Source organism: Ambystoma mexicanum, chromosome 5p (assembly GCF_040938575.1).
Source record: "Ambystoma mexicanum isolate Mex_15411 chromosome 5p, UKY_AmexF1_1, whole genome shotgun sequence".
NCBI classification, from domain to species: Eukaryota; Metazoa; Chordata; class Amphibia; order Caudata; family Ambystomatidae; genus Ambystoma; species Ambystoma mexicanum.
The window spans coordinates 205,665,027-205,691,508 of NC_090930.1; the positions used below are offsets into that span (position 1 = coordinate 205,665,027).

The 26,482-nt window shown below is 43.6% G+C and overlaps 1 protein-coding gene across 2 annotated transcripts in view; it reads right to left on the reverse strand.

Annotated features, from left to right (window-relative positions):
* VSIG1 (V-set and immunoglobulin domain containing 1) overlaps positions 1 to 26,482 on the reverse strand; it is a 239,904-nt gene that overhangs the window by 74,836 nt on the left and 138,586 nt on the right. For both annotated transcript variants that reach the window (XM_069612633.1, XM_069612632.1), the window contains exon 3: positions 13,393 to 13,588. In XM_069612633.1, the coding sequence (XP_069468734.1) occupies positions 13,393 to 13,588 (196 nt within the window). The remainder of the gene's footprint in view (positions 1 to 13,392; positions 13,589 to 26,482) is intronic.

Genomic DNA, 26,482 nt, shown 5'->3' on the forward strand with positions numbered 1-26,482 from the left:
ATGGAATGTCGATGCATGCATGATAGGCAGCTCAGGAGAATGTTGAGTGAGTGTGGTGTGTGACTGTTTATAGGAAGGGAGATGTTGTAATGCTCAAGAGAATCTTGAGTGAGTGTTATGTGTGACTGTTTATAGGAAGGGAGATGTTGTAATGTGAGTCAGCCTTGTATCACTGGCCAGGAGTGCATGCTGATGGAATGTCGATGTATGTATGATAGGCAGCTCAGGAGAATGTTGAGTGAGTGTTGTGTGTGACTGTTTATAGGAAGGGAGATGTTGTAATGTGAGTCAGCCTTGTATCACTGGCCAGGAGTGCATGCTGATGGAATGTCGATGCATGCATGATAGGTAGCTCAGGAGAATGTTGAGTGAGTGTGGTGTGTGACTGTTTATAGGAAGGGAGATGTTGTAATGCGAGTCAGCCTTGTATCACTGGCCAGGAGTGCATGCTGATGGAATGTCGATGCATGCATGATAGGCAGCTCAGGAGAATGTTGAGTGAGTGTGGTGTGTGACTGTTTATAGGAAGGGAGATGTTGTAATGCTCAAGAGAATCTTGAGTGAGTGTTATGTGTGACTGTTTATAGGAAGGGAGATGTTGTAATGTGAGTCAGCCTTGTATCACTGGCCAGGAGTGCATGCTGATGGAATGTCGATGTATGTATGATAGGCAGCTCAGGAGAATGTTGAGTGAGTGTTGTGTGTGACTGTTTATAGGAAGGGAGATGTTGTAATGTGAGTCAGCCTTGTATCACTGGCCAGGAGTGCATGCTGATGGAATGTCGATGTATGCATGATAGGCAGCTCAGGAGAATGTTGAGTGAGTGTGGTGTGTGAGTCTTCTTTGTATGTCAGTTAAGGGCCTGAGCTGGGAGGAAGAGGATGGCCAGTGCATCTGTGTACTTCCAGGTTATCAGAGTTCCTGGAAAAGCTTAGAAAAACAGGGAGGGTATTGGGACTATGAACTACTCTGAAAATCTAGATGATGGCATATTCACAGGTAATGCAAGGATTTATGACATACTGCAGTGCAAAGGAAAGCAGGGATAACTTAGGAAGTGGCACAGGAATTAGATGCTGGCAAACACTTGCGAAATCAAGGACCATGTTGCTCCCAAAACATTCCCTGGAAAATCCAAAGATGTTCTCTACAACACATGAGTGTAATAAGCCATTTCAGTTAACAATACACATATCTCAGAGCGCCACCTAGTAGCCACCTCCAGAAGTTCACCTTCATTTCAGAGCAAGGCTACGTGGGTATGCAAATTAACTGAAAAGCTTGCATCTTTGCTTCACATAAGGTAATTGGCATTGTTTTATAGTGCAAATGATATTTTAGACATACCCCTTCAGCCAAAACCAATGTAGATGACATATTTGGTTTGTGCATATGCAGTACGGATACTGCATGTGGCACAGGGTGCTCCAGCCACGGAGGTGGGATGTTTTGTGCAAATGCAAGGAGACCTTGTGGCACCTAAGTATTGATTAAAGAGTAAGGATTTGAGTTCCTTCCTGAACTGCAAGAGGGTTGGTCTGGTCTGGTTTGCCACTGAGATGGTGTTCTAGTAGGCAGGGGCATAGCAAGAGATGGCCTGTTTCCTGTTTCTTGTCTTCAATGCCAGTTCCACCGCAAGCTTACCTATGGCCAAGGCTCCTAGAGGGGCGTGATCAATACAGAATGGAGCATGTTGGGCAGTCCTAAACTGGAACTCTGGTGAGGAGGGCCTTTCCCCCATCAATTTGGAAGATTAGCAGGGACTAGACTGTGGTTCTGAAGTCTTCAGATGATAGGAAGGATTTTTATCTTCCAGATGGGAGCAAGCTTGTGCCAGGTAGTTTGGGGCATTTTGTTGACATGTTGGTATGTTGTCAGAGTAAGAGTGTGCTGTCTATACTGAACCTAAGGTTCAGTATAGACAGCGTTTACTGCCATCCAGGCCAGATATGATATGATAGTTTATTTATATAGCGCCTATACACAATGTGTTTTAAAGCGCTTCAAGGCAAGGGAGGGAACAAGGGAAAATACAGCGACATTCTTACAGGCCATGAACAGTAAGGATGTGAAATTAACTATCATACTCGGCCTGACGACATTTCAGATAGTGCAAGAACTAAGGCATAGATAAGGAAGGGAGGGGGAGGGTGGGAAGGAAATGGAAACAGACAGGCGACTACCGTACTAAGTCATCAAGGTGCATGGAGCTTTACTGTCCTTGCGTGGCATCCTGTCTACATGGGTGCAGAGTAGGACACATGCGTCTTTGTAGCATTGGGTTTCAGGTATGTGCTTGCCAACCAGGCTTGATGGAATGTCGATGTATGCATGATAGACAGCTCAGGACAATGCTGAGTGAGTGTGGTGTGTGACTGTTTATAGGAAGGGAGATGTTGTAATGTGAGTCAGCCTTGTATCACTGGCCAGGAGTGCATGTTGATGGAATGTCGATGTATGCATGATAGACAGCTCAGGAGAATGTTGAGTGAGTGTGGTGTGTGACTGTTTATAGGAAGGGAGATGTTGTAATGTGAGTCAGCCTTGTATCACTGGCCAGGAGTGCATGCTGATGGAATGTCGATGTATGCATGATAGACAGCTCAGGAGAATGCTGAGTGAGTGTGGTGTGTGACTGTTTATAGGAAGGGAGATGTTGTAATGTGAGTCAGCCTTGTATCACTGGCCAGGAGTGCATGCTGATGGAATGTCGATGTATGCATGATAGACAGCTCAGGAGAATGCTGAGTGAGTGTGGTGTGTGACTGTTTATAGGAAGGGAGATGTTGTAATGTGAGTCAGTCTTGTATCAGTGGCCAGGAGTGCATGCTGATGGAATGTCGATGTATGCATGATAGACAGCTCAGGAGAATGTTGAGTGAGTGTGGTGTGTGAGTGTTTATAGGAAGGGAGATGTTGTAATGTAAGTCAGTCTTGTATCACTGGCCAGGAGTGCATGCTGATGGAATGTCGATGTATGCATGATAGACAGCTCAGGAGAATGTTGAGTGAGTGTTGTGTGTGAGTGTTTATAGGAAGGGAGATGTTGTAATGTGAGTCAGCCTTGTATCACTGGCCAGGAGTGCATGCTGATGGAATGTCGATGTATGCATGATAAACAGCTCAGGAGAATGCTGAGTGAGTGTGGTGTGTGACTGTTTATAGGAAGTGAGATGTTGTAATGCGAGTCAGCCTTGTATCACTGGCCAGGAGTGCATGCTGATGGAATGTCGATGCATGCATGATAGGCATCTCAGGAGAATGTTGAGTGAGTGTGGTGTGTGACTGTTTATAGGAAGTGAGATGTTGTAATGCGAGTCAGCCTTGTATCACTGGCCAGGAGTGCATGCTGATGGAATGTCGATGCATGCATGATAGGTAGCTCAGGAGAATGTTGAGTGAGTGTGGTGTGTGACTGTTTATAGGAAGGGAGATGTTGTAATGCGAGTCAGCCTTGTATCACTGGCCAGGAGTGCATGCTGATGGAATGTCGATGCATGCATGATAGGCAGCTCAGGAGAATGTTGAGTGAGTGTGGTGTGTGACTGTTTATAGGAAGGGAGATGTTGTAATGCTCAAGAGAATCTTGAGTGAGTGTTATGTGTGACTGTTTATAGGAAGGGAGATGTTGTAATGTGAGTCAGCCTTGTATCACTGGCCAGGAGTGCATGCTGATGGAATGTCGATGTATGTATGATAGGCAGCTCAGGAGAATGTTGAGTGAGTGTTGTGTGTGACTGTTTATAGGAAGGGAGATGTTGTAATGTGAGTCAGCCTTGTATCACTGGCCAGGAGTGCATGCTGATGGAATGTCGATGCATGCATGATAGGTAGCTCAGGAGAATGTTGAGTGAGTGTGGTGTGTGACTGTTTATAGGAAGGGAGATGTTGTAATGCGAGTCAGCCTTGTATCACTGGCCAGGAGTGCATGCTGATGGAATGTCGATGCATGCATGATAGGCAGCTCAGGAGAATGTTGAGTGAGTGTGGTGTGTGACTGTTTATAGGAAGGGAGATGTTGTAATGCTCAAGAGAATCTTGAGTGAGTGTTATGTGTGACTGTTTATAGGAAGGGAGATGCTGTAATGTGAGTCAGCCTTGTATCACTGGCCAGGAGTGCATGCTGATGGAATGTCGATGTATGTATGATAGGCAGCTCAGGAGAATGTTGAGTGAGTGTTGTGTGTGACTGTTTATAGGAAGGGAGATGTTGTAATGTGAGTCAGCCTTGTATCACTGGCCAGGAGTGCATGCTGATGGAATGTCGATGCATGCATGATAGGTAGCTCAGGAGAATGTTGAGTGAGTGTGGTGTGTGACTGTTTATAGGAAGGGAGATGTTGTAATGCGAGTCAGCCTTGTATCACTGGCCAGGAGTGCATGCTGATGGAATGTCGATGCATGCATGATAGGCAGCTCAGGAGAATGTTGAGTGAGTGTGGTGTGTGACTGTTTATAGGAAGGGAGATGTTGTAATGCTCAAGAGAATCTTGAGTGAGTGTTATGTGTGACTGTTTATAGGAAGGGAGATGTTGTAATGTGAGTCAGCCTTGTATCACTGGCCAGGAGTGCATGCTGATGGAATGTCGATGTATGTATGATAGGCAGCTCAGGAGAATGTTGAGTGAGTGTTGTGTGTGACTGTTTATAGGAAGGGAGATGTTGTAATGTGAGTCAGCCTTGTATCACTGGCCAGGAGTGCATGCTGATGGAATGTCGATGTATGCATGATAGGCAGCTCAGGAGAATGTTGAGTGAGTGTGGTGTGTGAGTCTTCTTTGTATGTCAGTTAAGGGCCTGAGCTGGGAGGAAGAGGATGGCCAGTGCATCTGTGTACTTGGTAAAACCCTACCCCAGATGTTAACAGGGAGTGAGCGTCATTAACCTCTTTAGTCTAACATAAATATACGTTTTCTTTTTAAGCTTTAGCTACAAAAAAAACAGGTGTTCAGCTTTTTTTTTAGCAACCTTAGAAACAGTGGCCATGTTCCACACTTCACATAGTAATACATACTGTGCGGAATAAAAAATAAATACAGCACCATACCCATAAATCATTGGGGTTGTGGGAAACAAGCTGCAGTCATACACCCTAGGGCAGGGGTCTGCAACCTGTGGCTCTCCAGATGTTTTGGACTGCATCTCCCATTAGCTCTTGCCATTAATTATGCTGTATATGCCTGCTGGGAATTGTAGTCCAAAGAATCTGAGGAGTCAAAGGTTGCAGACCCCTGCCCTAGGGTAATGTCGAGTTCCCGCCCTTCCTTCGGCTGGCATCCCCGGTGCTGTGTAAGTGCAGACTCAAGGTAAAGCAGGTCAGCTTTGAGAATACAAGAATCAGCAGCCATTTACTAATGGGTCCACCCCCCCCATTCTGTATCCATGGTAACATACCTTTGTGAACAGGAGCCTGTGCACCACTAGTGCTTGTATTCACACTTATCTCTTATGCCCAGCCACATTCATACAAAGTAAACAATGGCATGTTTGTACAAAGTACAGAACCAGGCTCTTATTTTTCTTTAGCTGCACAAATAGCAGGGCATCAAGCAATGACGTAGCACAGCGGGGAAAGGTACAGGAGTAATGGGGAATAGGAGAAGCAAAGTGGGAGTGGAGAAAGGAAAATACACAGAAAACAAGAGAAAGCGAAAAAATGAGACCAAAAAATGGAACAAATGGGCACATAAATTTAACAATCAATCAATGCCCCTCATTATGCGCATGCCAGTCAGGGAAAAAATGCTGTTAAACAGCTGGTACTACCAGATACCACACTTCAATGCCACACCAATATACAGTAATTGCCAGGAAGTTCCATAAACATTTACTAACTGCAACACCCCATTGTTATACCCCATGACAGCATAGACAGCACACACTGTAGCAGCAAACCATATTCTTTAAGTCTGCGGATAGGGGCAGTGAACTGGCAGGCCTGACGTGCTGGGAGTTTCGGCTCCTACCTGCAGAGAAAGCACTGAATGACTGGACTGTTAAGAACGGTGCCGGTGATTCAGTAGCTCCCATCTCATGAAGTCCTATGGGATTCCATGGAATGGGAATTTACCACAACGTTGCCGGCTTCCGTAAATATCCCGGTAACACTGGGAAATCAGGTGCCCATAATGGTAAGCTTACCGGCAGACTCATCATGAGGGCAAATGACTTGGCCACTAAAGATCAGACAACCGTGCAATACAAATAGCTGCAGCCATGCTCCTCATTTCAGCTTGGAGGTGGGAAGAGTACTGGACTAATGTAAACAAGGAACGACAGAGTTGTGCATTCAAAATAAAGAGTGAAGAAGCAGGTGTGTCATGCCACTGAAAAGTGAACTGGGCCCAAAGGATTTCCTATAAAAAGCTTGGCTTGGAAGATCATAGGTAAGCGTGCATTTCTAATGAGGGGTGCCAGGTTATCAGAGTTCCTGGAAAAGCTTAGAAAAACAGGGAGGGTATTGGGACTATGAACTCCTCTGAAAATCTAGATGATGGCATATTCACAGGTAATGCAAGGATTTATGACATACTGCAGTGCAAAGGAAAGCAGGGATAACTTAGGAAGTGGCACAGGAATTAGATGCTGGCAAACACTTGCGAAATCAAGGACCATGTTGCTCCCAAAACATTCCCTGGAAAATCCAAAGATGTTCTCTACAACACATGAGTGTAATAAGCCATTTCAGTTAACAATACACATATCTCAGAGCGCCACCTAGTAGCCACCTCCAGAAGTTCACCTTCATTTCAGAGCAAGGCTACGTGGGTATGCAAATTAACTGAAAAGCTTGCATCTTTGCTTCACATAAGGTAATTGGCATTGTTTTATAGTGCAAATGATATTTTAGACATACCCCTTCAGCCAAAACCAATGTAGATGACATATTTGGTTTGTGCATATGCAGTACGGATACTGCATGTGGCACAGGGTGCTCCAGCCACGGAGGTGGGATGTTTTGTGCAAATGCAAGGAGACCTTGTGGCACCTAAGTATTGATTAAAGAGTAAGGATTTGAGTTCCTTCCTGAACTGCAAGAGGGTTGGTCTGGTCTGGTTTGCCACTGAGATGGTGCTCTAGTAGGCAGGGGCATAGCAAGAGATGGCCTGTTTCCTGTTTCTTGTCTTCAATGCCAGTTCCACCGCAAGCTTACCTATGGCCAAGGCTCCTAGAGGGGCGTGATCAATACAGAATGGAGCATGTTAGGCAGTCCTAAACTGGAACTCTGGTGAGGAGGGCCTTTCCCCCATCAATTTGGAAGATTAGCAGGGACTAGACTGTGGTTCTGAAGTCTTCAGATGATAGGAAGGATTTTTATCTTCCAGATGGGAGCAAGCTTGTGCCAGGTAGTTTGGGGCATTTTGTTGACATGTTGGTATGTTGTCAGAGTAAGAGTGTGCTGTCTATACTGAACCTAAGGTTCAGTATAGACAGCGTTTACTGCCATCCAGGCCAGATATGATATGATAGTTTATTTATATAGCGCCTATACACAATGTGTTTTAAAGCGCTTCAAGGCAAGGGAGGGAACAAGGGAAAATACAGCGACATTCTTACAGGCCATGAACAGTAAGGATGTGAAATTAACTATCATACTCGGCCTGACGACATTTCAGATAGTGCAAGAACTAAGGCATAGATAAGGAAGGGAGGGGGAGGGTGGGAAGGAAATGGAAACAGACAGGCGACTACCGTACTAAGTCATCAAGGTGCATGGAGCTTTACTGTCCTTGCGTGGCATCCTGTCTACATGGGTGCAGAGTAGGACACATGCGTCTTTGTAGCATTGGGTTTCAGGTATGTGCTTGCCAACCAGGCTTGCAGGTGTGAGGTGCCCTGTTACCACTGACTCTTGGGTATAATTGGGAATCATCCATGCATTGATAAAGTGAGATGTTGGGGTGATTGAGAAGGAATCCCAATGGCTTATTGTGTTGATTAAAGGTCACTGGGGAAAGCGTTGAGCCTTATGGGACTCGGCAGGTGACTAGGCAATGGTCTGACCTGATGTTGCCAATCTGCGTGGCTTGGGGCCTCTCCCCAAGAGGTAAGGTGCAAGCCATTTGAGAAATGAATGCAATAATCCCATTCATTTCCAAAGTAGTCTTGTCGATCGACCGTGTCAAAACCACAAGAGGGGTCGAGGCGGCCCAGGAGGCATGTGTCGTCTTTGTCCATGATTTGAAGGGCGTCATCTATGACATGGATGTTGGCTGTTTCAGTGTTGGTCTAAACCCAGATTGCTAATTACGGAACAGCCTGTATTCTCTAACCTCATTATCAAGTTGGTTGGCAACAGCCTTCTTGATGGATTTTCCCAATGAATGGGAGGTGAGTGATTAGCTGGTAGTTTATCTGAGTCCAAGGTTTTACGTTTATATTGGCTGGGTTTAAAAAATGCAAGCAAAAAAAAAGATTTTCCTGTATTGTGGAAGTTAAATAGGATACTTATAAATTAGCAATGCAAACATGTCACAGTGCCACCTGGTAGTTACCCCTCGAAGTTCACCTTCAGCTCTGAGTCACAAAGCAAAGCCCTACAGATATACACATGAACTGGAAGGTTTGTATTTGTGCTTCATATGAGATCATTATCATTGCATCAACAATCCTGGAAAACACAAGAGGTCTCAGTATTTAACGAATCCGTTACTTATTGGGAAAAGCTTGAAAACGCCCTGATCACACAGGCCTCAAGAGGATTTCAGTCAAAATCAAAGAGACGCCCACCTATTGATGTACACAACTCCCAGAATGCATTCATTTGCTGAAAGAAAGTCCAGGGCTGGAGCAGGGCTGCACTGTAACTGTCATCTTATATTAGCCTACATTTCTGTTTTCATTTTTTTTTTTATAAATGCGGAGTTTATGCTTTGTTTTATATTCATTTCAAAGGAGAACTGTTGAATTGTATTGTCTATCGCTTCTAGTATTTGAAATGCCTGTTCAACCGAAATATTTAAAGAAATAGGTACATAAAACATATCCATCAGTTTTCCTTTTTTATTGTGCTCACATTATTAATATGATCCTGTTTCTTTGTTTCATTGGAAAACTCGAGATGTTGAGCGACATTTATGGGAAGTAATTGGACCCACTGGTACCGTAAGTATTTGTTAGAGAATTCATTCCGTGCTAAATAACTGAAATATTTGTCCACTGCTTTTCTGAGTACAGGAATGTTAAACGTAAATCTAAGTATTTGAAAAGGCCAATACAAAATCTCTCTTTCTGAGTGGCAATGTTTAACACTCAAAAGTCCAAGCTTTTCTACAGAAAGAAAAGTTTAGATCATACTTCTAAACTAATCCTCAAAAATACTGTGTTCTCCAGTCCAGCATTTTCTTCACAATTCCAATCTGTAGTTATGCTAAATTAATACAGACAACATGTCTGAGCTTCTCCTGCATTTTCTTACAATTAGCAATGAGCCAGTAATGTGCTCAGCATAATCTTCTCATGACCTATCAGAGTTGTGAAAAGCCGGGATTCCCGGGTTATCCAACCTAAACAAAAAATCCACCCTTATCCGATATCTGGGAGCTTGAACTGGAATGGGAAAGTCTGGGATTTCCTATGAAGTCCTAGCTTCCAATGAAAGGCTTCGAACATGTTTTACAGGTGAACTAGGCGTTTAATACTGGCATAGTTTGATGGGGCTGATGCAAAATAATAAAGGCATATGAGGGACTCATACACGTGGCTACTTAGGACAAAAGGATGGCCCTATACAATGCACTAATATAATGCTTTGTCCACTCATGAGTATTGTGGTAGTGGTAAAACACGTGGTCTTATAAATACCACTTGTTTTTAAAATACCACCTACATTTTATTTGGATTTGCATGAAATATTTAAGCATGGCGTACTTCTTGGGGGAAATATGTTTTTTTATGCCATGAAATAGTTTCCAGATGCCAGATGCAATCCCAACTCATTATTAGATGGGGTTTAAAAATTAGTTTTTTTAATAATGTCAACGATGTTCATACATGGATGTCAATGCAAAGGTTTCTACCCATAATGCATTAGCTGACTAAATCGCAGACCCCATTTTAGGTAACTTTACTCGTAAGGCAATGCCAACAGCAAAATTACTGCTGGCGTGATCTCTGCGCCTCGCAAATGGTGGGGGCGGGTGGAAGGGTAGGAGCGATTGAAATATAGGAGAGGGAGGAGGAATGAGGTGGGGGCAGAGTGGGTAACCCTATTTTTTAAACACAAAAACAAAGCGTATGCCCTTGTCAGCATTAATTGTCGGCAGCATTCAATGGGTCGCCGCTGGAAGCAGAGCCGCCAGATCAATAAACAAAGGTAGTCCTTATTGCAGCGGTGTTCTACAAAACAAGCAAGAGGGGACCTTCACCATCCATGACTCCCAACCTTTCATTTCCCCAGCACTAGTTTGGTGCTAAAACTCGGGAATATGGAGCAAACAAAGTGATCGGATAGCAACTTGCGCTGTAGAATTCCGAAAGGCCTAAACCAAATCCATTTCAACCTTCCAGGGTTAGGGATAACTTTAGAAAGATCGGTGTCTTCCCTGTTTGATGGATTGATCCCTAGGACTTAACTGTACTCAACATCTTATTTGACGGTTGTTCCCAGTGCATATGCGTTCCACATTCCTACCAGTGTTTCACCTTTTCCTACTTATTACACTCTGTCCTGCTGCTCTCTAAAAGTATGACCTTCCAAGCTTCTTCCAGCTGTCAGAATGTATCCATTTGTTCACTTAAGAAAATGCTGAGTAGTGGTTTATTGAATTGGTACATTATTATTTTGGAAATGAATACACAATAATAAAAATCAGAAAGTGGTATTGCTGACGAAACCACTGGTGACTCAGGACCAGATGATAAGCAAGTTGATATTCCAGCAATACCATCGCCATTACCTTCGGACCAGATGATGAGCAAGTTGATATTCTAGCAATACTATCGCCATTACCGCCAGACCAGATGATAAGCAAGTTGATATTCCAGCAATACCATCGCCATTACCTCTGGACCAGATGATGAGCAAGTTGATATTCCAGCAATACCATCGCCATTACCTTTGGACCAGATGATGAGCAAGTTAATATTCTAGCAATACCATCGTCATTACTTTCAGACTAGATGAAAAGCAAGTTGATATTCCAGCAATACCATCGCCATTACCTCCGGACCAGATGATGAGCAAGTTGATATTCTAGCAATACTATCGCCATTACCTCCAGACCAGATGATAAGCAAGTTGATATTCCAGCAATACCATCGCCATTACCTCTGGACCAGATGATGAGCAAGTTGATATTCCAGCAATACCATCGCCATTACTTTCAGACTAGATGAAAAGCAAGTTGATATTCCAGCAATACCATCGCCATTACCTTTGGACCAGATGATGAGCAAGTTGATATTCCAGCAATACCATCGCCATTACCTTCGGACCCGATGATGAGCAAGTCGATATTCTAGCAATACCATCGCCATTACCTCCAGACCAGATGATAAGCAAGTCGATATTCCAGCAATACCATCGGCATTACCTCCAGACCAGATTATGATCAAGTTGATATTCCAGCAATACCATCGCCATTACTTCCAGACCAGATGATAAGCAAGTTGATATTCTAGGGACCAGATGATAAGCACGTTGATATTCTAGCAATACAATCGCCATTACCCCCGTACCAGATGATAAGCAAGTTGATATTCCAGCAATACCATCACTGTTACCTTCGGACCAGATGATGAGCAAGTCAATATTCCAGCAATACCATTGCCATTACCTCCGGACCAGATGATAAGCAAGTCGATATTCCAGCAATACCATTGCCATTACCTTCGGACCAGATGATAAGCAAGTTGATATTCCAGCAATACCATCGCCATTACCTTGGGACCAGATGATGAGCAAGTTGATATTCTAGCAATACTATCGCCATTACCTCCAGACCAGATGATAAGCAAGTTGATATTCCAGCAATACCATCGCCATTACCTCCGGACCAGATGATGAGCAAGTTGATATTCCAGCAATACCATCGCCATTACCTTTGGACCAGATGATGAGCAAGTTGATATTCTAGCAATACCATCGTCATTACTTTCAGACTAGATGAAAAGCAAGTTGATATTCCAGCAATACCATCGCCATTACCTCCGGACCAGATGATGAGCAAGTTGATATTCCAGCAATACCATCGCCATTACCTTTGGACCAGATGATGAGCAAGTTGATATTCCAGCAATACCATCGCCATTACCTTCGGACCCGATGATGAGCAAGTCGATATTCTAGCAATACCATCGCCATTACCTCCAGACCAGATGATAAGCAAGTCGATATTCCAGCAATACCATCGGCATTACCTCCGGACCAGATTATGAGCAAGTTGATATTCCAGCAATACCATCGCCATTACTTCCAGACCAGATGATAAGCAAGTTGATATTCTAGGGACCAGATGATAAGCACGTTGATATTCTAGCAATACAATCACCATTACCCCCGGACCAGATGATAAGCAAGTTGATATTCCAGCAATACCATCACCGTTACCTTCGGACCAGATGATGAGCAAGTCAATATTCCAGCAATACCATTGTCATTACCTCCGGACCAGATGATAAGCAAGTCGATATTCCAGCAATACCATCGCCATCACCCTTGGACCAGATGGTAAGCAAGTTGATTTTCTAGCAATACCATCGCCATTACCTCCGGACCAGATGATGAGCAAGTTGATATTCCAGCAATACCATCGCCATTACCTCCGGACCAGATGATGAGCAAGTTGATATTATAGCAATACCATCGCCATTACCTCCGGACCAGATGATAAGCAAGTTGATATTCTAGCAATACCATCGCCATTACCTGCGGACCAGTTGATAAGCAGGTTGATATTCTAGCAATACCATCGCCATTACCTTCGGACCAGATGATAAGCAGGTTTTCACAAAAAGGAGCTGCTAATCGTCTCTGGCCATCTTTTCTTTTTGAAAAAACTTGTAAGGAGGTCCTAAACCAGGTGGATACCAAAGATTCCCACAGTATCTTCTTTTTTTAATTGAATAGTTCTCTCTTGGTGTCAGCCTGGAGTAAGTTAGACTTACTCCTCATAACTTCTATGGGATTCGTGCCATTTACATCTCGATATCCATGGCAAGCACAAACAACTTAGTGCAACACATTTTCAGAACAGTTTGTTAAACTATTAAATAATACATTTTCAATATGGTAATGTCTAATGCAATGCAACATATGTCATATTAACAACTGCATACTCAGTGAAGTTCAGGACAAGACATTTTGTTTAAGAATGTCCTCAATGGAACAGTTTATCTATTTATCTTCATTAATGATATGACAACAAAGCAGTGCAGTGAATATTCATTACCCAGAACAGTCAACTGGATCTGTCCAGGGCTGGCTGATATATCCAATTGGTTGTAGACTGTGACAGAATATGTTCCCGTATCTCTTGGCTGCATGTTAGAGATCACTATGGTTGCAACTCCCGGGGTGGTTGAAGGTGTGACTCTGTTCTTAAAATTTCCAGCAGCCGAATAGTTCCCACCCTCGATAACAAACACCTGCAATGCAAGATAACATCAGATTAAACAGTGATTCGCCCATTTTCCATAATTATGAGAAAACAAAGAATGTCTGTGCTCATAATAGCTAATAAAAAGGGACACAGTCAGCATCATTTTAGATTGGGCAGCAAGTTAAATGATGGTCGAAAAAATGAAGCGTAATGCTTTTGTACATCCATTTTGCATACTGCCTAATTTTGGAAAAGGGTCTAGCCAAACTCGACAAACTATACTCCAACTTCACCATTGATAAAACCATCATCCCTGTGTCTACCTCGGTGTAGACCCTAGGAGTTCACATAGACTCCACACTATCCATGACAAAGCAGGTCAGCGCCATTTCCTGCGCCTCAGCACACACTACCAAACTCATAAATGCAATAAAGCCATACCTCTCCAAACCCAATTGTCTATCTATAGTTAGAGCAACCATCGGTGCCAAACTGGACTATTGTAATGCCCTCCTAGCAGGTACTTCCGCAAAAAACATTAACCAGCTCCAAATCACACAGAACAATGCACTAAGAGCAGCACCCTCATATCTATCGGAGACCATAACCAAATCTACCTCCACATGACCGTCGGGACTCGTTACGCCAACCAAATTCACACCGCTCACATAAACAAAGATAGAGCTGGAGGTTTAGGTTTCCCCTACATAGCCTCCAAGTTATGGAACTTCTTACCTGCTGACATCAAAGCTGAAAACTCCCTCCTTTCCTTCCGTAAAAAACTAAAAACTACCCTCTTCACCTAATCCCACTCTGTGGCTTCTTTCCATCTTTGGCTCTGAGAAATAGCAATATGCAGTTGTCAATGTAACTGTAACTAAGAAAAGTGTCTGTAACCAGCGCCACGATGCCCCCGGGCTGTTGCGCACTCAACAAATGCGAATAAATAAATAAATGGAAGAGGGGTCGCAGAGCACATAAAAGATCTCCGCCATGCAGTCCTCCTACGTCTAGTCGGTGCGTGACGCTGTGTGTCTGCATGAGATTTTTATGCAGCCCTAATACGAATGGATTGCTGTGGAATGTGCCTCAGTTTTGCACCTGGTCAAGACCAGGAAGATGCCATTGTAATCAGTTGATAAATGCCAACTGCAAAGCATATTTGCAGACGATGTTTACTTTTTCACGAGGCAGAGTGTAATATGGAAAGAATGAGTTCACTTAGCTTTTTACACTTTCCTTGCCCACTCGACCTTGCAGACCTGTAAAATTGCACGCAGGAGACACCACAGCAAAGTGTGTATGCTGGTGGTCCTTTACATGAAATTCAGACTTTATAGTCCACTAATAGCTATGCAAACATTAATGCCAGACTGAAAGGGCTATTCCAGGAATTGAAAAGTCCAGGAGATAAAGTTCGATCAGAGCATAAGGTCCAATGAGCAGATGCTTCCAAGTGGGAATCCTTCAATATCTATTAGCATCCGGGTGGGGGGAGCCAGCAGCCAATCAGGTGGCTATGAGCGCGGGCTTGAACGGCGGGCCAGGCCATTGCCCCTATGATACCTGAATAGGTGAAAACAGGTGAGGTGCTTGTCTTTGCATATCCTTTGATGAGGACGCCTAATGCGGATTGATTAAATGGGTGGTGGGAGAAGCAAGTGTGTGACAGGGCCCAGTCATGTGACCAGCAGTCTGCTCAATGTTGTATGCCTCGAGCTGACCTACAGTTATTAAGTATAGGCTTGTAAGGTGTTAAAACTGGAGCTGGATGGAGCAACGGAGTGGTAGTGCATTACCTTCCAGCTCTCCTCCCTCACGTTCCTCATGAATTGAGGACACACCAGAGATTAATGAATGGCAGGTTGCTACATCAAACCAAAGATATTTAACAGATTATCTTGCAAACACCTTTATGAATGTGAACTAACACATTATGCTAATTTATGGCATGTTTATTGTGCCCACTTTGCATGTTCAGTTTATAGTGATGAATGAATCTAGAGGGAGACGACCATGTGTCCTTCCTTTAAATTTCTGGTAAAGGAATGCCTTTTGCCCAATCGGCTGACATACCTCTTATAGATTAGCCTTATATTATTGGAGAATGTGTGTGAAGGATTGCATGTATTGTAAAGAAGATGAGCAAAGTAGAGTTTGAATGGGTGGTAACTGAGTTTCTCAGTTTGTGATGCATTTGTGGTTGGTACAGTGTATTTTCAAGATGCTAAGCCTGATTGCAACCTGAGCTAATTGTATAGATCATAGTGACCATTTGTTTTACAGCCTTAGAACTCATGATAAGGGATGCACATATGAAGTGAAAGATATGCACCAACTATGGGATTTGCCAGGTCACACCTATAGAAAAAGAATCAAGGACATTTAATAGAGGACATTTATTTTTCTCAAAATTAACCATAGCATAACATGTACTACTGCTTGAACCCTCTTTAGAAAACACTGAAATAAAATATGGAAAACCCTTCTTTCCAAGTAATACCCATAAACCATACTAAATTACAAACCTAAATATGCTGAAAACATTTAAAATAAACAACAATTTATATTATATTTTGAAAATATAAGAAAACACAATCACTGACTTTTACCATCCCACATTCTTTCTTTAATGCTTATTTCTAAGATGCCATCAAGCAAGCAACAACAACGTGTCAGAAGGAAGAATCTTATGCAGGGAAGTAAAGTTTTACAATATAATATTTTAAAAGGTCGTGTTCTCAAATCTGTAGGAAATCTGTAACTACAAATACTGTAGATGATACAATACCTGTTATTGATAATACTTTTTAAAATCTGCAATTTCAAATAGGAGATGTGCCAAATGAACAAATGAATGGAACCGAGAATGTTTTTAATGAAAGTAATACAATATGAAATGTATCAACTCTGTTAGTAGCTAGTAAAAAAAACTAAGATTTTTAAAAGAAAATATCGCAAATGTGCTATCAATTTGAAACAGAGGAATAAAGATATATATATAGGAAATGTACCACTCTTGAGTTTTTTCAAATCTTTGGAGAAGTATGAAACCTATTTCGAGATATGTTGTAAAGCTTCTTTTGCAAAAGAAAAAAGTAGAAGTAATAATTAAGAAAGATTTTCATATGAAAAGAAAATTGAAACTGACATCACTAGACATGTACAGCCCTTTTCACAACACCAATGCACGTCTCATGTCAATGTCCTCTGCGTGCAATCTATTGACGAGTCTCCATGGAAATGCCAAGATGCATCGTTCCTCGAAAAGTGCCAACAAACCCTTTCTGATAACACAACATTGGAGTTTCTTTTTCCTTCGTGTCAGTGTATGTCATTTCAAGCCTCTGTGACTTGTTTCTGCTCTGTTCAGCTATCTTCCTAGTTCAACACCCTACGAACAGGTACTTACACTATCTGAACTGATTGAACTCAGTAGTTGCTTTTTATTTAAAGAATTATTATATTATGTGCAAATGTCTTTGCCAAACCATTCGTTACCGAGCTGCATGACTGCCAAATAATGAGTATGTTTACTCTAGATCTGAGGTATGTTTGACAACCTAGATGCTGTTCCCCTACATCATTGTAACTTCCATTGATCACTGACAAATGTTTTATTCTGTAATTTGAATACATTTCTCGTACTAATGTAAAACCAGAGTATTCATCACTAGATGCAATGTTCGAACAATTACGGTTCTTTCACATTGAACTTAAAAACAATATGTCCCAAAGTTTTCTTGCTTCAATAGGCGTTCATGAGTCGCGGCGAGAGGATAGACCCTTGAGGCATGCCGCAGGTGGAAAATGAGATATGGGAGAGAAAAGGGACAAGTTGAACCTGGGAAGGTGGGTCAGAGAGTAATGATGTCAACCAGTCCAGCGCCATGCCCATGATGGCAATGGTGTCACAGAACCGATTTATCATAGTGGCATTATTGACTGTGTCGAAGGCGGAAGACAGATCCAGAAGGATAACAACGGAAGCTAATTTTCAGGCTACCCTCAGCCACCTGTTCTCCTTCTCTCATCTCTGACTGTCTGTCTGCTATACAGGAGTGGTGAGCCGCCGAAGATCTCTGCATTGATGCCAGTAAGACTGAGATTCACCTCATTGGCACATCTGCTCCCTCCTTTCCTGTCACTCTCTGGCTGGCCTCTCTTGGCCCTCATCCTGCTCCCACCTGCAAGGCTAAAAACCTCGGGGTCATCTACAACTCCACACTCTCCTTCTCTCCCCACATCTCGGATGTCTCTAAGAACTCACACTACCAGCTGCACCTCCTCAGAGGTATTCCTCCTTTCCTCTCCTTCCCCCAGAAGCTCACTTTCTCCAGAGCTCTGGTTCTCTCTAGGCTGGACTACTGCAACAGCCTCTTTCTAAATCTGCCTGCTTCTACTCTCAGCTCTCTTCAACTCATCCAGAACAGGACTGCGAGACTTGTCCTTAGCCTCAAGCCCAGGGATCGGATCTCTCCAGGACTGAAATCTCTGCACTCGCTCCCTGTAGCTGTGAGGATTAAGTTCAAAACCCTCTGCTTTGTCCACAAGGCCTTCTGGGGTCTGGGGCATCAATACCTTCAACTCTCTCTTCCTAAATATCTTCCTTCTCGAGCTCTTCACTCATCCATCTCCAACTGCCTCAGGGTCAGTTGCTTCTCCAAGCAACGAATTGGTGGTAGATCTCTTTCTTCGGCTGGGGCCTGCCTCTGGAACAGCCTCCCTGCCTCCCTGAAACTTGATGAGAACCATCTCCGGTTCCGGAAGCACCTCAAAGTCTTCCTCTTTGCTTCTGCTTTCTCTCCTCCTCTCCCCTGCTGAATTCCTGGCCACCCTCTGATCTCAGGCCCAGGTCACCTCCCTAACCAGTTGCACACCTGCACTGCCTCCCTGGCAACCCCCGCACTTGGGGTCTGTTTTCTGTATCCCTACAGTTACCCTACCAGCACATTTATTGTTTTATTTATTCAATGTATTCCGTGTACTGCACTGTCCCCACCCTCTATCCACCCTGCACTTTTCCCCTTGCCCCTTCCCATGCACTTGCACAATCTGAATGACACCTGGCCTAGTAAGATCGTTGTCTCTGTCTCCCTCCGTTCCCCCTCCCTTGCCTCGTTGCGCTTGAAACAGTTGTGTATAGGCGCGTTATAAATGCCATAACATATCATATCATATATTATACCATATCAGAGTTGGAATCGAGATTTGAGAGCAGGTCATCACAGGCGTTCAGTAGAGCAGTTTCTGTATATTGAATACGTAAGACACTCATTTGGTCAGTGTATCAGAATTCAGCACATTTACAAAAGGGTTAGGCTGTGAGGAGATAATGCTGACTGTTATGAATATCGGCAGGAAAGGCCAAATGATAAAGTTGTAAATATATCAAACCACACAACTTTGGGTTGTAAATGGCTGGATTTACTGGCAGAATTAGAACTACAGGTTCAGTACCCGAACTCAAACGACGTATACTACACATGGACAAATGGTGGACACTATAGTTGTTTGGATTTTATGTTTATAAATGGTACATTACGTAAATATTCTCCACTATCGAAAGTCATGCCAGTACCCATGAGTGACCATGCAATCTTAAACTTTGCCCTACAGGATATTAAATCAACCATTAACCAACAGCTAGCAAATATTTCCTCGATAAAAACCTAGGGAAATCGATTGCACTGGATGCTGGGCCACATCAATTATCTAAATGACAGGTTGAGGAGGGCTGATGGTAGGGGAACTATGATCCTACATTCTTGTTGCTGGCAGCTGGACAACCTGGCTTCCAGGTACGGGACACTTTCTGACAGGTCCATCAGGCCAGGTATTCTGATATGGATCCAAAAGGCTGGGTATTCCTTACGATGCAATTCTAGCTAGTAGGAAAAGAGAGTTAAGGGCTGTATCCGCATAGCCAAGAGATATCATTCTATTGACTTTAAAGCGAAAAATCAATAAATATCTGCTCTAAAGGGCTTATATAAAGGCAGGCTTGCAAACCATTGTCACAGCAAGAACAGTGCCGTTTGGATGATCGTGAAGAGACGTATTCTCGAAAGAGATACAAGGAAATTCTGGCATTTAATCCGGTCTAATTTGGTGGAAGGTGGGACTCTTGAAATATGTGCCGTTCAAGGGACATGTTGGGAAACATATATTAAGCAAAATTACTGGGTGACACAGGACTTACCATTACCCCAGTAGGTCTATGGTTTACATGGAGGTAGGGCAGTTGGTAAAGGACACCGATTTGTCACTGGTAATTAGAAAACTCACTACTTCTTGGTCAGCTGGCCCAGATGGGGTTTGTAATGTCATCTTTAAAAGCGACCCTGAGTATTGGGCAGTCGTCCTGTTATGGGTACTATTCCTAGAACCTGGCAGCAGCCCATTCTAATCCCGACCCATAAGAAGGGCCCCCGGCAACTGCCAGAAAAGTACAGACTTCTTTCAATGCTGGACAGTGCCTCTAAAATATTTACAAAGCTATTGCTGGAGACATTGACTACATGGGTGAAAAAACGTGCCCTTCTCAAACTTACCCAGATTGGATTTAGGGAGAACTGCTCCACGAGCCACTCTTTATGGGTCGTATTTACGTCAATTTCTGACACCTTACTGGTTTTGGATCAGACACTGTACTTGTTTTTTGTAGACTACAGTTCTGCATTTGACAGTGTATATCGGGGGGCTCTATGGTCTAAACTGGAGAGCTGGGGTATAGATGAATCTGTACTTTACTTTCTAAACTTGTTTCTACACTCAGACACTGAGGTACAGATTCGCCTCTCACAATTTGGTAACCTGGGCACTCCTATTTCCCCCAACAGAGGGCTATAGCAGGGCTGTGTTTTGACCCCTACCCTCTAGAATCTGTATGTCTCTGATTTTGAGAAATACTTAACAGCGTTGAATAACCATCCTTCCAGATAGGGCTCTGAGGCCATTCACTGTCTCACCGATGCTGACAACATTGTTATCTTCAATCATACAACTGTGGGGCTGCAATGTTCTTTGTGGACATGGCTGTCTATGCAAGGGAAAATGGTCAACATTTCCAAGACAATAGTCATGACTGTTGGGAAGCGAGCGTACATCACTCCCAATTTTGTCTGGAAAATAGATGGCCTGCCCTTGGAACAAGTGGCCGAATACAGATATCTGGGCATGACGATCAATGCCTGGAAAGATCGGTCACACATTGGTGAGATAGTCACCAGCAAGTCATGGACTAAATGGTTAGCTCTAAGGAGCATTGTCAATAGACTAGGTGGGGGATCTATTGAGGCAAAACCGCAGGTCTACAAGCAGTCTATTATCCCTGGGATCATGTATGCCCTTGAGGTACTTCCTGTGTGTTCTGTTGGCTGGCTGGTATGGCTTGAGATGAGAATTCTTCAATCAATGCTGGGCTTGCCATGTTCAGTACCTGTGCAGGCTGCAAGGCTGGAGCTTGGTCTACAGTCACTGATTTCACTGTGGACACTTGCTGCTTGTCGGCTGTGGGCTAAGATCACCCTGGAGGATAACTGTGAATTAAATCTTCTGACACAATTAGTAGAACACTCATGGAGGGTGTCCCAGAGCAGGTGGTTTCGGGGGCTTGAGAAACTGTGTTGTTTCATTTTTCGGCCATCGCACTGAGCGCCGTCCATACGACAATGATTAATTGCCACCTTGCTAGAATTGAGGAGAAGACGAGAGCCTATGACCGGGCTTTGACTACTGACCAAGAGTACTTACGTCCCAGATATGTTCAATACACACATCAGGGCTTGCCTGGCGATAGCCCATGTAGCTATCTGACCAAGTATTGTTCACCTGGTTTGGTACATTTTGTACTTTATCTAAGGTTTGACATATTACCTGTCCTGGCATATACCGGGGCTTGGTCGGGAACTCCTCAAGAGTGCAGCATTTGTAGGCTCTGCAGTGCAGCATTAGAGACAGCCCGGCATGTGCTGACCCAGTGTCCTAGATTGAAATCTATTTATGGCAGGGGGTATGCATCCTATCAAAACATCTGCTCTGATCAATTCTGGAGCTTCCTGTAAGGAGTAGAATCACTTTTTTTGCAGCGGGGGCGAACCACATTTGGGAAAAGGTGAAATCCAGACCAAGTGCTTGAGCCTTTTTGTCATTGGGCCATTTCCTATCTACATGTACATGTGTACAATGGATTTGCACATTTTATTTTGTTCTATTATGTTAAATGTATGGTTTAACATGTTTTAACTTGTTTGTAAATTATTTTGATTGTTCTTTATGAGGAGCAAAAGGTTAATTTACTATTTATTTATTTATTTATTTATTTATTTTCATTTGTTACACGCCCAGACCCTGGGTTACAGACAGCTTGGTAATTAGTCTTACATTACAGTTAGTATAAACATATATTACATATATTACTGGGCAATAAAATAAAAAATTCAAATTAAAAAGAAGATAGGAGATAAAGTAAGTCTTTGGAAGTAACAAGAAAACCACAAACGATCCAATGAAAAGGGCAGGTACCAGGTAAAGGCACGTGTGCAAATTGAACACACCCCTTCAAATGGACTGCAATTCGCAGACATGTTTTCTAACTGTCCACGCCTTTCTCAACAATTCAGAAAATATTCAAAAGTAGATTTGAATCATTCAACAAGGCTTAGAATTCTCAACCTAGCAATCACCACGTTGACAGTGGCCGCATACTCCGGATGACTACTATTAATTCAACCCCACTTCAGCCTCATTTATCGTTCTGGAATTGACACCTGTGACCACGTGCTTCCTGTGCTTCCGGTTTCATCTGCCTGCCTGACACGCTAAGCTGGTGTAACTACTCGGACCGTCCTGGGGAAAAACCTTACACTCAATCATAAGATTGCTGCCCAGCGTGTACAGGGCATGCGGGGTAGGCACATGCAAAAAAGGAAAGCAATTAGATGGACCAGTTTCTCACGATCAATGTTCCAGCAATCACCTAGGCTAAATAATTAATCCAACTACTCATTGGGCTAATTGAATCACAAAGCCTCCCGTGAGAAACAAAAATGCCATATAGGCCAACCAGATCCATAGTTAACCACATGCCTCGTCCTAACCACAATGCAGAGAAATGGCACTGTATCTGCTGTGTTACTCTCCCAGAAATCAAAGCTGCACAATTGACAAAAAAGAGACCTTGGGCTAAGTTAGAAAAGGTCCATGTAATCAAAGACTAGATAGAGCCCATTCTCAGAACAGCAACCCATCCTGTGGCTCCTGAAACCATCAAGAACACAGCGTCCATTACCTGCTCCTACCTCACTTCCCTCTTTAATCTGTCTCTAGGAAGTTTCTCTGCTGATTCACAGCTGGCACTGTTCAATCCATTCTTAAAATGATCTCTGGTGTTCTTAAAAACCTTGCCGATTCCACACTGTCTCCCTTATCCCCACTAGTCAAAGGTCTTTGAACGAGGGATCTTCCGTTGTCACCAGCTACCCTAACGCCAATAACATCTCTGACCCCCCTCCAACTTCAGTTCCGCTGTTGACACTGAACTTATACAGCACGTTCTCCTGTCTCTAACTTTTGCACCATTGCCCACCGCTTTAAATTCTATCCTCATCCTGCTTGACCTTTCAGGATCCTTTGAAATGGTCAACTAGGCTTCTCCACTCTAAACCCTCCTAAGCATCTGGGAGACAGTATTTAACTGGGTTACCCACTGCCTTCCTGATCGATTGTTCTCCATCTTATGATATACAGACAGCTCTGAACAAACCCAACTTTCTGTCTCCCCAGGCTATGTGCCTCTGCCCTACACATTACCATACAGCCCTCTTCTTTCAGTAAACGCATTCCCTCTTTGAGTTCTCTTATTCCTGATATGTCGATGAAACCCATATCATCTTCTCCTTAACCACCTGTGCCCCAGACCTCTCCATCCATATGTCTAGTTGTTATTTGCCCAACCATCACTGGATGCTACTTTGGCACCTTATGCTGAACTGATAAAGCTCATATTATCAATTGCCTTGCTCATAACACGCTATCCCTTTTTTTCCCACCACCATATCCTTCCTCGCCTCCTTAAACCATCTCCTGATGCCCCGACCTTGTAGTCATTTGAAAGCAAAGATAAGCTACACCTACGCATCAGCACCACCACAACCAGTATTGGGCTCAATCTACTTAAGATCAGAAAATTCTATCCCCTCCTTTCCTATCAAACCATCAAATTACTCATCTTGAGCCATCTTCTCTAGTTTCTTGATCATTGCTCTAGCCTGCTTCTGGCCCTCATCTTAACTCTTTTGACCCCCAATAAGAAAATACAAAATGTTGCTACCTGTATCCATCACAACCACACCAATACACTCTTCTGGCTGGCTTACTATGGATCAGTGAACCCTATTCAATGTGTTTCTACTAATCTTTAAATCTATCCATGTTATATTGTCTCCCAACATGGTTAACACCACCTCCCGCTACTCCTCTCTTCGGACACGGCCCATCATCACCCCTCGGTTTGCTCCTCCCCCTGTACTGTACCCTTTTTCTGCTCATTTTCATTTCTAGCACCCCACAACTCGCACACCCCTCACTCCTGACATCACAATATTGCATCTACTTCAGCATACAGACTGGGCATTATCAGGGTTTCAGTTTGGGAAAATAACCCCACGAGAGGACATTATTAATGATATGTAGCTTAGTTGGTGGGAGTTATCCTGCCTCAGGGATTTCTTGCCGACCCTGGAGTAATTGTGTGCAGAGTTGAGGATGCTTTATGAGTGTACACTGCATCACCTTAGTGCCAGTTTGGCAAAATGAAAATGTATGCTGGCGTTAAGCCGCGTGTTCTGAGTTTGAGCAGGAATGCATGACGGACACGGTTAGTCCCTTCACTGCCCCACTCTGCCTCAAAATACCTGAAAAATCCCATGGAGTGGAAAACAACTCAGCAAGAGGAGTGAAACACATATACCCGCTTGTTTAAATAATTTATTTTCCTATCTGGGTGCTCGAATAATTACCACCTTTCTGATTTTTTATGTTTGCACTTTTGATCTCAAAGCAGTGATCAAAAGGGATGAGCGCCAGCAGTGGAGTAACCTTGCTGAAAATGTTGGGGGGGGGGGACCTGATAGCTAAATGAAAGGGGCCCCTGCCAAATAAGTGGGACAAAATGGCGTGCCATAAAATGTGGGGTGGACAAACACACGTGACCCCCCCACCCTCCCATTCTCCCATAATTGCACCCATGCGAATCAGAGGGAAATTGATATGGGGTTACAAACAGTGGCAGGCAAAGGAGTCAAGTGAGGAAAAGGGTTTCTCTGTGTATGTACTGCACTGCTGACCGTAACTGTCCATCCTAGCTCTGCACTCTCACCGGAGGGTGCAGCACTCTTGCCACTGCTCTCCAGTGGAGGGCATTCCTCCTCCCAATGCCTAGAAGGCTGATGTTTGCTCAGTGACAGGTTGCTGCCTAGACCCGGGAACATCCTGTGATGCCAATCTCGACCCACAGATGTATTCTTCAGCCACAAGTGCCTCACTGGTGCAGGGACGCAGCCTGAAACAACAACTAGACTGCTAAAATTCCAAGTGAGCAATTGTGTATGGGACAACCGTGGCCATGTAAAGAATAGGGCTCTCTCCATTTAAACTGACCACCCTAGTCTCACGCAGCCTGCTAAGTAACTAGAACATGGTTACATAAGCAGCACATGGTGGAAGCTTCCAGCGACCTCCTCTGTCATTCATTGTCACTAGATGGAACCTGCATGGCTATAATTTCACCCTACAAAGAGCTTTGTAACCTATCAGATACTCAATGGAACCACCCCCTGCAAACCTGTAACCCCCTAGATGGGACCCATGTTCAAAGACTCTGAATTCGCCCTTCATGAAGAGTCAAATGTGGGATGGTCGAACACATTACCTTCCTCAGTCTACCGAGGGTTGGATTACAGTGTGGCAGAACGGGGAGCGCATCTTTAAAGCACCCCTACTATCCCCATCCTCTCACCTTCTTTGGACATCACCCACCCTGGTTTAGTCTCACCTCCACATCAAGTGCAATACCTCCCACAGGCATTAATGACCCTCCCGGCCCCCAAAGGAAACCTTGTCATCCTTAATGGAACCGTCCCCAAAACATTTGACCTTTACTCTGAGACTCAAAACAATGCATGTCGTGCTGCTGCTGCTGCTGCTGCTGCACAGTGTCCTATGAGTACTTCATGTGATACTGGGAAGATCAGAAATGAGATGAATGGGCATATTTTGGGTGATTTGATGACGTGTGTGAGGTAGTTAGAAAGATCTGCATGAGACACACTAGCATAGCCTCAGCTGAATGTATTAGGGCACCAACCACTGCGGTACGATCAGAGGGAGGAAGGTGTGGCAGAGTGCGTCACAGCAGCTGAAGACTTTACAACTTCAATGATTTGTTTGGTTAACCTAAATTCTGGATCCCATATCGTTCCGAGGTTATTGGCTTTCCTAGAAAACCTTGTCTGAAGACCAAACCGTAAGGGGGATGAAGGGTGGTGTGAGGGACCATTTAGCACATTTTTGGGATCCATGAGCATAATGTGGGTTTTTGTGGGATTTAATTGGAGGTTATTTTTGGTCAACCACAATGTAGCCTCCTCAAGTCGAAACTGCAGTTGATCAAATGTCTCCTTGGGGGCGGACACCTTAAAAACAATGGGTTATCAGCATATGACTAAAACTGAATGTTAAAGTTCTGGATAAGAGATATCAAGAGAAGGACACAAATATTACAGAGGAGAGGTCATAAAGAGAATCCCTGTGGCTCTCCAACTGGGGAAGAAAGTGAGGTAAAGCACCAATCTTCACAGCCTGTGTTCTTCCAATGAGGAAACTCCTGAACCATTTTAACCAGGGTCTGGATAGCCAGCAAAGAGGAATGGAATGGTTT